General features: G+C 35.3%; 1 protein-coding gene across 3 annotated transcripts in view; it reads right to left on the bottom strand.

Annotated features, from left to right (window-relative positions):
* Window positions 1-18,936, bottom strand: part of HMCN1 (hemicentin 1) — a 525,163-nt gene that overhangs the window by 179,915 nt on the left and 326,312 nt on the right. For all 3 annotated transcript variants that reach the window (XM_061160939.1, XM_061160937.1, XM_061160938.1), the window contains exons 37-41: window positions 7,961-8,062; window positions 6,958-7,134; window positions 6,273-6,424; window positions 5,086-5,209; window positions 624-799 (exon numbers count right to left, since the gene is read on the bottom strand). In XM_061160939.1, coding sequence (XP_061016922.1) covers window positions 624-799; window positions 5,086-5,209; window positions 6,273-6,424; window positions 6,958-7,134; window positions 7,961-8,062 — 731 coding nt within the window. The remainder of the gene's footprint in view (window positions 1-623; window positions 800-5,085; window positions 5,210-6,272; window positions 6,425-6,957; window positions 7,135-7,960; window positions 8,063-18,936) is intronic.

Below are 18,936 nucleotides of genomic sequence, written 5' to 3'. Positions count from 1 at the left end.
GCTGTTCATAGCAGGTCTTTTGTCCCATCTACCCATAAAAAGCCAAATAGCCATCCAAGACTATTCTAGGCAACCAAAACCTTACTTTTTGCTATTTTTTCCCAATGTGCTGTCTGTATCATCCACTGGGTAAGTAACTTAGAGCCTTATAGCACTTAGCTGCATTTTTCAATTAAGCTGCTCGATTTTCATATACTATATAATTTTGGAAATAATTTTATATGTATGTATATTGAATATATATATTTATATATTTATGTAGAATTGGAAAATTTTGCATAAATGTGTCATTCTTTTTTGCATCCCTATGCAGAGCACCTAGAATGGGTATTCGCTGATTGCTTGGATGACTGAAACAATGCACACCTTAGAATGTTTCTATCATATTTTTCTAGAAGCATTTTTTGAATGGCTTTTGCCTTCAAATATGAACTGACATTTAAATATTTAAATCTTACTAGGCATAAATTAGAAAAAATATCACAAAACTCAGAAGGGTTCCTAGAATTTTAGAGGATAAATTTAGTAGGATGCTTGTAAAGTTTAATAGTGTACTATTTTGATAGGGGTAACACTAAAGCCATGATCTTAGAAATAAGAAGTAAGTGAATCTGTAGCCTTACCTTTAGCACACTCCCATTTTCAGTAACACTGAGACCTGGTTTCTTCAGCAAGGGGCGGCCATCTTTTAACCAGGTCAGAGTCGGTGCGGGAATGGCATCACTTTGACATAGTAACTCCACAGCTTGGCTAATGAGGACAGAGACGTTCTGTTCTTCTCCCATAATGTTTGGTGCAACTAAGTGAAAGATGGGTTTTCCCTCAGGATAAAAGAGGCCAGCATACTGCTTATCTTTATTAATCATCAGGACATACACTGTATAACTTTATTAGTCCTTTTAAGATGTAGGATCCCAGTAATTCTAGCATACCCTCTTTGCATCACTTGGTTCAGAATCAAGTGTTCATAAATCACTGATTAATGTGTTCCTGTTGAACAAAAATAGTTTTTCACTAACTTGTCGTGCAAAAAAGTTTTAGAACTGGAAGTTCTCATCAAGTGCCCATTTAAGAAACTTCTTGAACTCTAAATCACCCTTTAAGATTTTCAAAGTATTAAATCACTCATGAAATATTTTGGAAATAACAATGAATTAAAAGCAAATACATTTTTGATACTCATATATTTTTTGCAAAATAAAATAAATTGCATATACATAGAGGCAAAATAAAAATAGAGTTGAAAGGGATCATCCTGTCCCACCTCTCAGCATGCAAAATATAAGATGGGTGACAGATAAGACCTTATGTGAAATAACTGATTCTATGGAATAAAGACCATATGGGATAACTAAATCAGTGACCAGCTGTATAACACACAGCTACATAAAAAGAAGAAATGAGTTGAAATTTTAATGAGATTAAAATGAGAATTCCCTGGCTATAAGGCTTGTCAGATGCTGAAATATGTTCTTGGAGGAGTTTAAGGAATCGCCTTCCCTTGGGTATATTAAAAAATAGAGTAAACAATCATTTGTCTTAGATGGTCTAGGTACAGTCCTGCCAAGAATGAGAGGGTGGGCTTCATAAGCTCTCAAGGACTCTTTCAGGCCTGTATTTATAATAATTCAAAAACATGAACTAATAATGAAATCAGGCCTGTTATTAAAGGGCGACTCCAAAAAAGCACAAAGGGGAATTTCCCCAGCCATTTCTCACTAAATTCTATAACTATTTAGGATTGTAAGAAACATACCATATTTGTAGTTTTTTGTTTTTGTTTTTACAAGAAAGGCAAAGTTTCACTGAATGAATCCTAAAGGATTTTTCCAAATGCATTGGGAGAAATAAGGTGCTCGTGGTACAGAACATTTTAACAACCCATTAGCCATTGCTTCTGGCTTGACACTGCTGCATGTGGCAAAATGACAATGGACTTTAGCTAGCAACATGTTTTTCCTGTGAATTTTAGCTAGTAACATGTTTTTCTGTAACCAGGAGATTTCTCTGATACACAGGAAAAGGCATACGAACTACAGGGTACGTTCTTATGCTGTTTCTGGATGCAGGACTTGTGCTAAACCCAAAGGAATTGATGCTAACAAAAGAAATTTCACACTTAATGGTTGGAACAGACCAGTGGAGCATTTGGGCAGAGATCTGTGATGTCCATTCTGCTAAATTTAATAGCACACACAGATACTGGCTCTCCATCAGCTTAAATTTATCTACGGTGACAGAAAAGAGTGGGATTATTTTTCACATGTGAGACAACAGAAAAAGATACGCAACCAGTCTGAGATGAAAACTTCTATAATCTCAGCAAAATGAGCACAATGAGTGCCATCTTCTATTATGAAAAAGAAAAATATATCTTTACCAATCTTTGCATAAAGAGTCCTAAATAGAACAGCATATGTCATAGCTTGGAAATAATTTCAGGTCAAGTCTGGTCTCTGGATAAAAATGTACCATGACTATGAGAATGAAAGCCGCTCAGTCGTGTCCGACTCTTTGCAACCCCGTGGAATTCTCCAGGCCAGAATACCGGAGTCATTACAGTACATGGAATTCTCAAGGCCAGAATACTGTAGTGGGTAGCCTTTTCCTTCTCCAGGGGATCTTACCAAGCCAGGAATTGAACCCAGGTCTCCCACATTGCAGGTGGATTCTTTACCAGCTGAGCCACAAGGGAAGCACCATGACTATGTAAAACATGTTTATCTTAGATTACTTAGACTTTTTAAAGGAGCATGGATTCTTTAGGACTGCTTGTAGTTGTAAATATCAGAAATAATTCAAGAGAGCAGAATGCTAATTTCCAAATAGTTTTCCTTTAATTACTTTTCTTACAGTTATGTAAGTTGAGTCAAGCTCCAAAGGAAACCAAGTTTTTCACATTGAGAGGAAAAATATAAAAAGAGAAGAGTATTTGTTTCTTAACATAAATTAAAGCAAATCTAATTATAGTTGAGGATATATATTACCAAAGCCCATCTATTTTTTTCTGCCCTGTCTTTCATTTCCAACTTTTTGTTTAGTCTGAAAAGAGAAAAATCTTCCACCTGTTAGAACCCTGGGTTTCTTAGATGATATCCCTATTCTGCTTTGCAGCCATGTTGCTTAGGAAGGGGTATATTGGGGTGTTTCTCATCCTGTGCATTATACCTGTGACACGTATGTAACCAAGTCAGAATTGCCATGGGGTTATGCTTGTGGAGATGCTGGGGAATGTGTGATCGCTAAGAAAGCTCTCTGAGTTTCAGTTTAAAGAAAAGATACTGCAGGAATCTAAATCATTTAAAAACTCAATTCTCTTGTCTCAGCACTTCAGAATACGGTAAAGCATCCTCCAAATTTATACCAAGGAGAAACAGTTTAATGAACGATGCTTGTAACTGTAGGGATAGCTATTTTATCCAGGACGTGCTCCTTTTACACCCTACACTCTATAATGTGGATCTGAACTTGTCTTTGGCCATGAGCAACAAACCAACCCAAGATTGCCAAGGTTAATACCACAAACTTAGGAACATAATGCAGGGGCATAATATAAATAGTAGAGGAGAGATTAGAGGCTAATTTCAAATTAAAATGGTTTGACACTTTAACATTAGAAATATATAAGCATAGCAAGCTACTAAACACACACACATTTTCAAACACACGTACATGTTAGCTAGCCTCTTGACTTTTCCTACAGAGGGAAGATTCTGGTTTTTGGACTAAAAGACTTGTATGAGAGTATCTTAACAAAATCTTAAAGAATAGTCATGCACATCTTCATAACTCCTGGAAAATATCAACTCTCTATCACCTCTCAGGTCCACTTTTGACATTAATCAATGCAGAAATGGAAAAAGCCAGGGCCAGATTTTCAGAGCTGACTAAAACCCAGTGAATACCAATGGCAATCCTGGGCTTGGCTTGCTCATGACTGAAGGAGCTACTGTGTCACAAACTTAAACTGATCAATCATCCTCTAAAAACAGTTTAGACTGGAAACATTCCAATTCTTCATAAAGCATAAAGTGATCCATTAAGGGAAGGAGTTAGATTCCTTGTGATTGGGCATTTTAGACTCTGTTTTCTCAGACACAGAGCACCAACAAGCCTGGAGTAGGGATACCCACACATGTCAACTGCAGAAGCAACAAAAATGGGGGATGCGTACAAGTTTTGGGTAGTTTACTGATGCCAACTGGGTTTTTTTAGCTAAATTAGATATCTATGGTATCTATGCTGTCACGAGGGGCCTTTTAATTAAAAAATTAAGACTTATTAAGTCAAAGTTATTTGTGATGACTATATTTGTTTTTGGCGAATTCAAAAAGGCACATCAATTCACATGGCCTGGAGGTTAAAAAAATAATACATTTTTTAATACATATTTTTAGGAGCTGAGGTAGGACCTAGAAGGAAAGGCCTGCATTAAACAGATACTCTTTGAGGGCCACAGAAGAAACAAATCCATTATTCCAGGAAGCAAACATATAACGCAAATGAGACACTAAAGAGAAACAAACCTGAAAAAGTCCTAAATGCAAAGGTATACTAAAATGTGAAATGACGAGTGTAATCTATGAATGGAGGCCAATGAGACCGCAATTTCATCCTGGGGGCTTTTTGGTGTGACGGAACCAGACCTTTCCTTTGGTATATTACAGCTGCATCACAGGTAGGAAAAAAACTTGAATTTTGCGTAATTTATATTCAACTTTTGCTTCCTAAATCATCCTTTAATTCACAGACATAGTATTAACTATAAAATATTACTGTACATATAATTAAAAGGTAAGAAAATCTAGGCTTCAAATAGAATCGATCAAGAGAGCTACTTGAAGAAGAGCTTGCTTTAGTGAGAAGATCATATCTTTGTATGCATTTTCATTCTCAGAAGTTCAAAAAGGGAAAATCAGTCAAAGTCAGATATGAGGCAGAAAGGGTGAAACTGATTCTGTTAATTTTATAACTTCATTTCTATTGTTCATAGCTCTCCATTGTCAAAAACTCTCAACTGTGTCAATGATCTTAGGACTTAAACACAGCTATTTCGGAGCAGAAATAATTATGAAAATGTCTCACCATATACTCTGAGGTCAATGTCCCTTTGTTTCTCCCCGGCAGCATTTACTGCCACGCAGGTGTATCTCCCGGTATCACTGATCTGTGCACTGGTCAATGCTAGGATGCGGCCCCCAGACAGAACCTATCAAAGAACAGAACACTAAATAACCAACGTGTCTCCTAAGAAGGGTAGGCGTAAACATACTTTTTCAACTATTTTCTGAGATTAATAAATCGAACATCTGCCTCTAGAAGTATTTCTACCTGGATATTTTAAAGAGGGAAAGCATCATTTAATCTCCTCATTTTCTCCATGGAGGAAGACAGAGAATAGAACCAAAGCTGGCAATAATCACTGAAAACAACTCTCCACATACAGGATCAAGTGAAGATCCAACTTTATCTATGCTTACTACAGAAAGAGAGAAAGCCACCTTTATCCTCTTCCTAATTATTCTTGGGAGAACAATTAAGAAGTTTAATATCATTATAGCAGTCAAATTAATTAGTCAAACTCACAGCCCTTTTATTCCATTGACATAGCTGTACCTCAAAAATACGGACATTGACTCTGGATAGTCTATGATCCCAAATTCTGCAAGCGAAGGATTTTCAAGAAATAGAATGGTGGAATAACTATGCCTTCTTCAAGGCAAAACAAGATTAAGGTACACTTTAAATGGGATATATGTCTTTGTATTTCAAATTTTGAGTCAGTTCAAAGTACTTAAATTTTGTTCTCAGACTCAAATTTCATTTCTCATGATGTTGTCTTTTTTCATTTTTCTTGATATGATGTTTTTGTAGAAGTGACTATAGATGGTTCTCTGATCCATTATTATTTTCAGAAATTTAAATGTATCTACCAGGAAATTCCTGCTTCTGTTCTTGATGAACATTTCTTTGTGTAGGGTATCTCTTACGGTGATACCAGAGAGTGGGAATAGGGAAGCAGAAGTACCTAAAACAATAGTCAAAATACAGAACTATATATGAGACAAGGGAACTCTTAGATATACTGAGGTTTTAATGAACTGTCTAGAAATCCCAGTTGTGTGTCCATATTTATAGATATATATATGTATATTTTTGGATAACATTTGTGAATCCTTGTTCTGCAAGTTCCTTTAACAGTTTTATTTGTTCCGACTTTGTGGGCTGAATAATGAGGTGGTAGATTTGCCTTAAGAAATGACACAGAGTACCTGTATCCCGTTAACGAAACTAGTGACAGGGCTCCCATCTTTCAGCCAGGTCAGACTCGGGGCCGGGATGCCTCTGGCTTCACACTCTAACCTCACCAGGTTACTAACCACCACTGCCACCATGTTATTGCTGCCCAAAATTGATGGGGGCACTGAAAAGGAACAAAAAAGTAAATAAAAATAAGGCATGTTAACATCACAGAATATTTTATCTCAGAATAATAACAACTATGTGTTCTGTCCATAGTAATATGTTTCACATTTTTATTTCTTGATTTCCAGGTTTGTGTGTGTATGTGTGTTTCCCTCCACTGTATCCACTCTAGTATGTTAACTACGAATTCCTCTTAAAAGCATTATTAGAGAAAACAACTTGAAAACATTTCTTGAACCTATGATTCTGATAGACTATATTGACAAACAGGGCTACTGTCATTAGCTGATGAGATAGTTGATGACCATTCTGAACAATTCATCTAAAGCAAACTTAAGTTCAATAGCATGTGAAAATAGAGCATTTAATAGGAATCAAAAAATGTAAACACTTATCAGTATTAGAACACTGCATCCTTAAATAAAGATGACAATAACACATTCTGTTAAATATCAACACTAGAATTTTGTTGAGGCACTTGATCGTTTTGAATGCTTCTTTACCCTGGATCAATCTAGTAGTGGCACTAACCATGGACCTGCAGACTGTAAAATAACTCAGTTGCTCCAGCTGAGTTGATGGCCACACATTTATATATGCCAGCATCTGTGATCTGGGCACTTTCAATATTGATGATCTGTCCTCTGTTCAAGAAAGTCACACTGCTGGAATCTGACAGTGGACGATTATCTTTGTACCACGTAATAGCTGCAAGGAGAATAGAAGTCCATCTGTTTAAATGTTTCTTTTAAAAATTATCCTTCAATAAAAAATTAAAAAACTCAATATACACACTGAATTAGAGGTTAACTCCAATAGTAACAACTGCTTTATTCTTACGCTTATCACTCTAGTTTAATCTGTTTAAATATTTCTTTAAGGTTCATTTTCAGTAGGAAGGAGGTAAACGTTAGAAAAATATGAATAGTCAGGCCAATATAAGTGCCTTGAAGTGAATTTGTAAATATGATATTCTTTACATTTTCTCTAATGTATCAATATTTGTTTGAGAGCAAACTTTTAATCAATTCTATTTCTTCTTGTAGAAATATGCCTCTCATCTACAAAAATTTTGTTTAGGCTTCTAATCAAAACCTAACACAGTATACACTATTAGCCTCAAAAAATTTATATTATTATCGATTCATATGAATAACTTACCAGTGATGAGAATCAATACCATAATAGTCTCATCAAATGAATGGTTCATAATCAACTTAGACTAGATTAAAAGTATATTTTCAGCATAAACGTATGTATATACAATGACATTGTGGGTTTTGTGGCCACAGTAAGGCGATTATTCACATATCTGAACATTGTTTAAATGGGTAAGTTATTTCATGGAGCTAAAAGCAATGAGAATTCAAAAATATCATCCACCAAATGATATCCTTATCAGTGTTTTACATTTGAAATGTATTCTATAATATTTTCTTCATTAGCAATTACTATAGTATCCTTATAGACAGATTTAGCAATTCACAGAAATCTTAAAACGTTGGTAAATTACAGAGTCCGCAAATAAACATACCAGGTGAGGGATTTCCAGCTGCCTTACACTCCAGCTGTACGGGGCTGTTCACCACCACGGTCTCATTCAGCATCTTCCCTGCATCCTCCAGGCTGGGTGGTTCTGCAAGAAGCCCAAAGAGGCTAACTAGCACACATAAATAGGGTATTAAACTGAAATGGTTTCCTCATTGGGACTTGTCATTTCTTTCTTTTTTCCTTCCTTTCTTTCACTTATATACAATGATATATTTGGAATAAAACTAAGGTACACTATTAAGTGGGGCTTCCCTGGTGGCTCAGATGGTAAAGAATCTGCCTGCAAGCGGGAGACCTGGGTTCAATCCCTGGGTTGGGAAGATCCCCTGGAGGAGGGCATGGCAACCCACTCCAGTAGTCTTGTCTGGAGAATCCCCATGGGCAGAGGGATACTATTAAATAGTATTGAAGAACAGGATGTAAAAGATCTTAAAAGGTTTTCTGGATCATCCATTACTCTATGCCCATAAAGGAAAAGCCTTGGATACATACATTAGCAGAGTAGTAAAAGAAAGTTAAGGGAGTATTTTTAATTTCAATTAATCTGATTAGTCTGATGATAAACTGCCTTTCAGTTCAGTTCAGTCGCTCAGTCGTGGCCAATTCTTCACGACCCCATGAATCGCAGCACGCCAGGCCTCCCAGTCCGTCACAAACTCCCGGAGTTTACTCAAACTCATGCCCATCTAGTCGGTGATGCCATCCAGCCATCTCATCCTCTGTCATCCCCTCCTCCTCCTGCCCCCAATCCCTCCCAGCATCAGGGTCTTTTCCAATGAGTCAACTCTTCGCATGAGGTGGCCAAAGTACTGGAGTTTCAGCTTCAGCATCAGCCCTTCCAATGAACACCTAGGACTGATATTCAGGATGGACTGGTTACCAAGAAGTAATCTAATGTATTTGAACTCTTCAGTGAAGAACATCAGTATTTCTCAAAATATCTGACTTTACCTTGTGCTTAGTCACGCAGTCATGTTCAACTGTTTGCGACCCCGTGGACCATAGCCCACCAGGTCCCTTGGTCCATGGGATTCTCCAGGCAAGAATACTGGAGTGGGTCGCCATGCCCTTCTCCAGGGGATCTTCCCTACCCAGGGATCGAACCCAAGTATCGCGTGTTGCAGGTGGATTCTTTACCCTCTGAGTCACCAGGGAAGCCTGACTTTACCTTAGAACAGTACTATCTTAAATCATTTCAAAGAATATAGAATCATTTTTATTTATTAGAGTCTTTTTTGATAGAAAAGTTACAACTGTTAGTAAAATAAAATAGAAAACTACATTTTCAACTTTAAATAATCACAGATAATACTGCTTTAGTTTTAAAGTTGGGCATCCCTGGTGTCTCAGAGGTAAAAAATCCACCTGCGATGCAAAAGACATCAGTTAGATCCCTGCGTTGGGAAGATCCCCTGAAGAAATGGCAACCCACTCCAGTACTCTTGCCTGAGAAATTCCATGGACAGAGGAGCCAGCAGGCTACAGTCCATGGGGTCGCAAGAATTGGACATGACCTAGTGACTAAACCATGTATTTATAAAGTAGGAATTCAAAAGTTTAAGAGGCATAGTATAAAAGTAATGACAACTTGGAATAGCAAAGCCCTACATCTCCTATCTTAAGGAATGCAGGAGGGATGTGAGGAAAAACAAAACTGCAAGTAAACTAGAGGTTTCTCTTATTTGGAAAAGATGCTATGTATATGTTAACTTTGGGGTTTATATAAAAAACATTTTAAAGATTTGATAAATTCAACTTATTCAATGCACTAGAGCCCCTCACCTCCACCCCATATACAGTTAAATAACTGATCCATTAACCTAGCAAAAACAGAAAGGGAAAAGGAGACAAGGGAATAAGAAAAATGATTAGAACTAAACAAGATGGTAGAAATAAACTCAAATATGTAAATCAAGAGCATAAATGTGAATGAGTTAATTTTCTTGGTCAATACAGAAAGAGTTAAGACTATCTGAGGGTTAACAGTTTTTTTTTAAATTAAAAAGTACAAGCAAAACAACTGTAACAATGTTGACAGTAAAGAGTTGGACAGAGATATAGCAACAATAAGGGAGATATCAATTTCTGACAAACTGGCATACAAGGCAAAAATAATGCTTTCTACTGACTGAACTGTTGTAATTCAGAAAGAATCCATTATAATGATAATGCTTTATGCATTGAATAAAAAAGTAAAATTGTAAATAAAAACGGAGAGAAAATTTGAAATATCTAAAAGTAGTATATTTCAGTATTTCTTAGAAATTAACTACATAGTGAAACAAAAAATAAAGTTATAAAGAATTTGAAAGCTAAAATTACCCAAACATATATATGTTTATATACACACATGTTATTTGTGTATTTATTGTTAACAAAAATACATATTATTTTCAAATGCCAACAGAATATTTTCAAAACAGACTATATGTTAGGTCACAAAAAATCTCAATAAGATATTTATGCCACAATTTAAAAAATCATAATAAGAAAATCACAGAACTCAGTAGTAAAATACAAAGTTCTCTACATGGGGAAAAACCTTATTAAAGAGGAAATCAAGATAAATGTATACGGGTAGAAAAAGTTAATTAGAATGAGACTGATTAAAAACTAAAATCTGTGGCCCATCAATAAGCAGTACATTACCCAAAGGCAATCTTAAAGTTCTAATCAACATATTAAAAACTAAGAAATGCAAAAAATAAATGTTCTAAGTATTCAACTCAGATTCTAGAAAAAGACCAACAAAATAAACCTTAAAAAGTCAGGAATAAAGGAAGAATAGAAGTAGAAGACTACACCAAAGCAAACAAACAAGCAAAAGAAATAACAAACAATATAATTCAAAGCTGGTTTTTGACAAGTTTAAAATAAAGCCTGTCCTCAAAAGTTGATGACCTGATAGATCAGATTTCTATTTTTTTGGAAGTTGTTCCTGAAGACAAACTTTAGAGGCCACGTGGCCCTCACACCTGTAGTTCATCTGTATTCATCTAACTCAATGTATTAACCCTTTCTGTTTGAAATGCTTAGATTGTTCCTGTTTTCTCCTGCATTCTGACTTATGATATGGCATTTGAGCAAAAAAAGAAAAAAAAGACCTTTAAATATGACTATCCGACTTCTACAACTGGAAAGGAAAAATAATTAGTCCATGGCACATTCCTCCAAAATAGTTATTTAAATACTAACTTGAAGCCTTCTGGACTAAAGTGATCATTGACGGCTTTGACAGGCTATGTTACTGCTGCAATATAACAATATGGTGGGAATAAGAAAGAAAAGAGCCATGAAGTAGATTGGCTATTTTTCATTCCACTAGAGAACTTAAAGAAAAAAGATTAGATGTCAGCAAGAATGGCAGAATAAGGACTCGCAAAATCCACTCCACCATAAAAAAAGAAAGAACATTGGAAAATTATCAAAACCAACTTTCTTACAACTCGGGGGATTAACCAAATGCTTACAATAATTCAAGAAGTGTTTATTCAAGAAGAAGAACTAAATCTAATTAAGGAGAGTGAGTTTTACGGCATTTTATCTCACTTCTTCCCATTACTCTTTCCCTACCTCAGCAGTAATCTTGAAAACAAACAGCTCTGCAGCCACAGTGAAAGCACAGTAAATATTGAAGGGCAGTAGAGCTACCTAAAAGCCCCGTTCCTAGAAAACTCACTATTTGACCTGTCTGGCCTTTCTCTGGAAATTTCCACTCATTGGACTTTAACTAGCCAGACCCAAAGTTTGCTCAGTGAAATCAGCCCCTTTTCCAGAGGCATTTTAAAGGCTATCAAAACAGACTTCACAGAGATTGTCCAGGAAAGTTACCGTATTAGTTTCCTTTCCCTTCCATAACAAATTATTTCAAAGTTGGTAGTTTAAACAACACAAGTGTATTATTTGTGGGTCAGAAATCAACATGGCTTCACTGGGTTAAAATCAAAGTTGCAGAAGGACTCTTCCTTTCTGCTGGGTTAGAGGAAAACCTATTTCCTTGCCTATTCCAACTTTTAGAGAGGACACATATTCCTTGACTTCTGGACACCTTCCTCCATCTACAAAGCTAGTAACAGGGAAGCTCAAAAGACCTCACATCCCATCATTCTGAATTCTGCCCTGATTTTCTACTTTTCATGACATGTCTGGGTCCATCTAGATAATCCACAATAATCTCCCTATTTTAAGGTCCACTGATTGACAACATTAAATTGAACTAAAAAAAAAAAAAATACTAAAGGAAGTCCTTCAGGCTGCATAAAAAGTGACTTTAATACATATAAAGAAGTAAAGAGCACTGGTAGAGGTAACTAATAGTAAAGACAGAAAACTGTACATTTTGCATATAACACTGTTTTCTCCTTCCTGATTAAAAGACAATAACATAAATCAATAATTATAAACATATATTGATAGGCACATGATGAATAAAGATGTAATTTGTAATTTGTATGACTATAACAGCACAAAAGAGGAGAAAGGGAAGGGATCTACATAGGAGCAAAGTTTTTATAATACTGAAACTAAATTAGTATTAATCCAAAGTATTAAGATTATTAATTAAGTTGCTAATTGTAATCCTTAGGGCAACCACTAAAAATGAACTCAAAAATATGGAAAAAGAAGGAATAAGATAAACAAAACGGTACACAAGAAAATATCTATTTAACACAAAAAGGTAGTAATGGAAGAACACAAAAACAACACATACAAACACACATATAAATGGTAGACATAAATCCTAGCATCTCAGTAATTACATTAAATGCAAACATATTAAACACTCTAAGCAAAAGGCAGAAGAGACCAGCAGAGTGGATTTAAAAAGCAAAAGAAAAATAAAAACATGACCTAACTATGTTGTCTACAAGTGACCCACTTTAGATTCAAAGACACAAATAGGTTGAAAGTAAAAGGATGGAAAAGATAAACCATGCAAACAGTAAGCAAATAAAAATGGAGAGGCTACACCAATATAAAAAACAAAACAGATTTTGAAAGAAAAATTGTTAGTAGCAACCAAGTAAGATATTTTTAAATGACACAAAGTTATCAATTTATCCAAAATATGTGACAATTATAATCACATATTCAAAAAACAGTTACTCAGTGGTATCTGACTCTTGGCAATCCCGTGAACTTGCCACCAGTTTCCTTTATCCTTGGAATTCTCAAAGAAAGAATATTGGAGTGGGTAGCCATTCCTTCTCCAGGGGATCTTCCTGACCCATGGATTGAACCCAGGTCTCCTGCAGAACAGGCAGATTTTTTTTTTTTTTTAACCATTTGAGCCACCATGGAAGCCCATAAGGAAAAGTGTTAAGCACTCAGCCATGCCTGACTCTTTGCGATCCCATGGACTGTAGCCTGCCAGGCTCCTCTGTCCGTGGAATTCTCCAGGCAAGAATCTGCCTGCAGTGCAGGAGACCAGGTTTCAATCCCTGGGTTGGGAAAATCCCCTGGAGAAGGGAATATGAATGGCCAGCCACTCCAGTAATACTGTCCCTGGGGTTGCAAGGAGTCAGAAACAACTGAGTAACTAACATACGCATTCACAAAACAATGGAGTCTCTAGATGCATGGAACAAAAATTCTGCAGAATCAAAGGAAGAAAGACAATTCAACAGTAATAGGTGGAGATATCAATATTCCACTTTCAATAATGGATATAACAATTAGACAAAAATCAAAAATAGACGACTTGAACAACACTATAAATAAGAGATACACATAGAATAGTCCACACAAGAATAGCAAAATCAACATCCTTCTCAAGTGCACATGTAATATTTTTAAGAATAAAATATATTAGGCTATAAAAGAAGTCTCAGGATGTTTAAAAGGATTAAATCATACAAGGTGTGTTTTTAAACCACAACAGAATGAAATTATGAATCAATCGTAAGAGAAGAGTTGGGAAATTCACAAATAAGTAGAAATGAAATAACACACTCCTAAATAGCATGTTTCTCAAAGAAAAAATCATATAAGATATTACATAATACCCTGAGATAAATTAAAATAAAAATACAACACACCAAAACTTATGGGATGCACATAAACCAACACTTAGAGTGAAATTCGTAGCTGTAAAGAACTATATTAAAAATTCGAATCAGTAACCTAACATTCCACCTAAAGAAACCAGAATAACAAAGAAGAGTAAACTAAATCCAAAGCAGGCAGAATAAAGGAAATAATAAAGAATAGAGCAAAAACAGACAATAGAAAGAAAGAGAAAATCAATGAAACTAAAATCTGTTTTTTTGAAAGATCAATAAAAGGGACAAAATTTTAGCCCAACTGACCAAGATAAAACAAAAGAGAGTAGACCAAATTACTATGATCAGGAAAGAAACAAGGGTCATTGCTACCAACCTTACAGAATTACAAATAACTATACAGTAATATTATAAACTGTTTTATGCCAACAATTAGGTTATAACCTAGATGTAATAGACAATTTCTTGGGAAGACACAAACCACTGACACAGACTCAAAAAGAAACTGAAAATCTGAATAGACACATAAAAACAAATTACATTAATAATAATAAAAAAGTCCTTCACATACATACTCACAAAACTGGAGAATGGCTTTAATAGTGAATTCTGCCAAACATTTAAGAATTAAACTGAGTCCTTCACAAACTTTCAAAAAAAAGCAGAGAATGAGTGAAACACTTCTTAAATCATTCTAAGAGGTGAGTGTAACACAATAACAGAACCAGAGAGAGTCAATAAAAGGACACTATAGATCAATATCTCTTATGAAAAGAGACACAAAAATCATCAAGAAAATACTAGTTGGGTGAATCCAGCAACACATAAAACATAATATACACCATGACTAAGAGGAATTTATTCCAGAATGGCAGGGTTGGCTTAACATACGAAAATCAAGTACTGTACTCAATTCAGTATTATACTAAAGAATTAACTCAAAATGGATTAAAGACTTAAATGTAAGACCTGAAACCACAAACTCCTGCTGCTGCTGCTAAGTCGCTTCAGTCGTGTCTGACTGTGCGACCCCATAGACGGCAGCCCACCAGGCTCCCCCATCCCTGGGATTCTCCAGGCAAGAACACTGGAGTGGGTTGCCATTTCCATCTGCAATGCATGAAAATGAAAAAATGAAAGTGAAGTCGCTCAGTCGTGTCTGACTCTTAGCGACCCCATGGACTGCAGCCTACAAGGCTCCTCTGTCCATGGGATTTTCCAGGCAAGAGTACTGGAGTGGGGTGCCATTGCCTTCTCCACCACAAACTCCTAGAAGAAAACATAAGAATAAAGTTCCCTGACAGTGTTCTTGGCAATGATTTCTTGGATATGACACCAAAAGCATGAACAATAAATGCAAATATATATATATATACTTATATATATATACACACACATATATATATGTGGTTTGCAAATATTTTCTTCCATTTTGTAGGTTGCTTTTCATTTTTCTGATGGGTTCCTTTACTTTGCAGAAGCTTGTCAGTTTGATGTACTTCCACTTGTTTATTTTGCTTTTATTGTTTGTGCTTTTGGTGTCATATCCATATATATAATAAAAGGTGAATAATCAAAATATACAAGAAACTTAGACAACTCAATAGCCAAAAAAAAAACCCACCAACAAATAATAAATAATACAAATATATAATGGGCAAAGGACCTGAATAGACAGTTTTTCAAAGAAGATATACAAATGGCCAACAGGTACATGAAAAGGGGCTCACCATCACTACTCATCAGGGAAATGTAAATCAAAATCACAGTGAATTATCACCACACAATTGTTAGGATGGTTATTATAAAAAATACAAGCAATACTAAGTGTTAGTGAGAATGTGGAAAAAAAGAAACTCATACACTTTCAGTAGGAATGTCAATGGTAATGACCACTAGAAAACAGCATGAACTTTCCTCAAAAAAGTTAAAAACAGAATTACCATATGGTCCAGCAATCCCATATTTGGTTATATATCTGAAGGAAATAAAATCAGTATCTCAAAGAGATGTCTATAACTCCCAAGTTCATTGCAGCATTATTCTCAACAGCCAAGACATAGAAGCAATCTAGTGTCCATAGATAGATGAATGGATAATGAAGATGCTACCTTTCTCTCTCTCTCTCTCTCTTATTCTCTCTGTGTGTTTATTACATGCACAGTCATACGTTATATATTATAATATATACATTAACAATTATGTATAATTATATATGTATATATTATATATGTACATATTATATACATCATATATTTATATATTATATATGTATAATATAATTAATATTAATATATATAATATAATGTAACTATATATAGAGAGAGACAGACAGACAGACAGACAGATGGAATAGTTCTGAGTCACATGAAAGCAGGAAATTCTGTCACTTGAAACAACCTGAATGATTTGCCTTTCTCTGATAATGAGTGATGTTGAGCATCTTTTAATGTGTTTGTTAGTCATCTGTATGTCTTCTTTGGAGAAATGTCTGTTTAGTTATTTTGTCCATTTTTTGATTGGGTCATTTATTTTTCTGGAATTGAGCTGCAGGAGTTGCTTGTATATTTTTGAGATTAATCCTTTGTCTGTTGCTTCATTTACTATAATTTTCTCCCATTCTGAGGACTGTCTTTTCACCTTGCTTATTGTTTCCTTTGTTGTGCAAAAGCTTTTAAGTTTCATTAGGTCCCATTTGTTTATTTTTGCTTTTATTTCCATTAATCTGGGAGGTGGGTCATAGAGGATCTTGCTGTGATTTATGTCAGAGAGTGTTTTGCCTATGTTCTCCTCTAGGAGTTTTATAGTTTCTGGTCTTACATTTAGATCTTTAATGCATTGAAACTATAGGACCTTACACTGAGTGAAATAAGCCAGACAGAGAAGGATAAATACTATATGATCTCACTTCTATGTGGAATTTAAAAAGAGTTGAACTCATAGAACCTGAGAATAGAATGGTGGTACCAGGGGCTGGGGGGTGGGAGAAATGGGGAGATACTGGTCAAAAGGTACAACCCTTCATTTACAAGATCAAGTTCTGGGAATCTAATGTACACCATGATGACTATTCTACTACTAAATACTGTTTTGCTAAGGCAGTAGATCTTAAATGTTCTCACTACACACACAAAAATCGTAACTGTGTAAAATGGTGGATGTGTTAGTTTGATTTTAATAATATTTCACAAAGTATACATAATTGAATCATCCCACGGTACACTTCAAATGTATAGAATTTTATTCATCAATTATATCTTGATAAAGCTGGGGAAAAAAGAATAAAAAAGACAGAGTGGTACTGGCATAAGAATCACAATTAGGCAAATGGAACAGAATTGATTTTAGAGAAATTTAACCCTTACATGTACAATCAAATGACTTCAAAAACCATTCAGTGGGGGAAAGATTAGCCTTTTCAATAAATGGTGCTGGTTCATTAAACATAAAAACTAAATAAAAATATAAATACTATTATTCCCTTCTAGCACAAAGAGATGGTCTTGGAATTTTGAATTTAGGTGAACACTGTTGTAGAAGAGGAATTGATAAGGTAATAATATCTTGTGATAACAATAAGATGTCTGCATACTAAGTACTCCAAGTAGAAGACTGAACTCTGTTCAACCTACTGGTTTTCTTTCTTCTAAAAGCTCCAGGCATGTACCATGCCAAAATCAAAACACCTTCCTCTGAACGTTTTATGGGTCTAAATTTTGCCCATTATTTTAATCATTCAGAGATATTAATTCATTTTTTTCAAATCATGGTAAAATTTGAATTAATATATAACTGATCAAATGTGCCTTGGATACTCCCTAACCATGAAAATTATAATACATTGAATAATAAGTTCACCAATACCAAGAAAAGAGCATAGTAGAGCCCTGAACTAAAGTTACCCTTTAAAAGAGAAAAGTTCTCTACAATATTCTCAAGTCTCCTCTAGGCCACAAGTGAACTATTACACAAAACACAAAAACAACATAGAAAAAAATTTTAAGTGGGTGTTAGCATATTTTAGCCAAGCAAATACTTCCAAATAATAAAATTAAGGGTGCTCTACTAATGTTTTAGCCAGACAAGTAATACAGACACAAAACAGTTCCTGGCCAACAGTAAAGACAGCAGGACTTTAGATATATTTGTTAAAATGTTGGTGTAATGAGAAGGGCCAGAAGCCATATGTGTGTTTGGCCAAAACAGTCATGAAGCTGCTACTTACAGATAATGACTAGGAACCAGACACCAGGCTATATTTTTCATGTCTAGTCTCGTATTGATTCCTCAGAACAACTTCCCTGATTGTGGTATTATCTTCATCCTTTCCATTTTACAGATGAGAAAACTAAGCTTTATAAAAGTTAGCATCTAAGCCCACTCTCCTCCAGATAATACTTGAGAGTGTAGCAGCCCCAGTCCAAAGCTTTTCACCACAATATTATACTTCTGGGTGCTTCACCTTGGTTGATTTTGGCTAGAAAATAATTACGTGCAGATGAATGTTTGAGCCATTAGACCCCAAAGAATCATTTGTTTGTGGAAACATCTGTCTCACTTGGCAAGTATCTGAGGTTTAAATATAATTTCATAGTTTGGTCTAGAGAATTAGAACTTCCAGAATTATGAAACTTTGATCATCAAAAGGACCACCTACGGAGAGCCTCTGCCTTCTATAATAGAACTTCCCCTGGAAAACCCAGGGGATCATAAGAATGTTCCCCTCCTCATGATCATGACTTCATTCCCAGTCCAGGAGACCACGCACCCTTACTCCACCTTTTGGAAACACTTTTTTCCATGTTTGAGAAAAATGGAAGCATCTACACTCATTTTTTATAGAAAAGCAAAATAATAAACAATTTGAAAGCTGAGTTTCTAAGGATTGAATACTTTTGGATGATAATTGTATGGATAGAAAAGACTTGCTTGCTGAGTGTGTTACTCCTGGGATTAA

Source organism: Dama dama, chromosome 14 (genome assembly GCF_033118175.1).
Source record: "Dama dama isolate Ldn47 chromosome 14, ASM3311817v1, whole genome shotgun sequence".
In the NCBI taxonomy this organism is placed as follows: Eukaryota; Metazoa; Chordata; class Mammalia; order Artiodactyla; family Cervidae; genus Dama; species Dama dama.
This window is presented reverse-complemented; position numbering and strand designations above follow the sequence as displayed.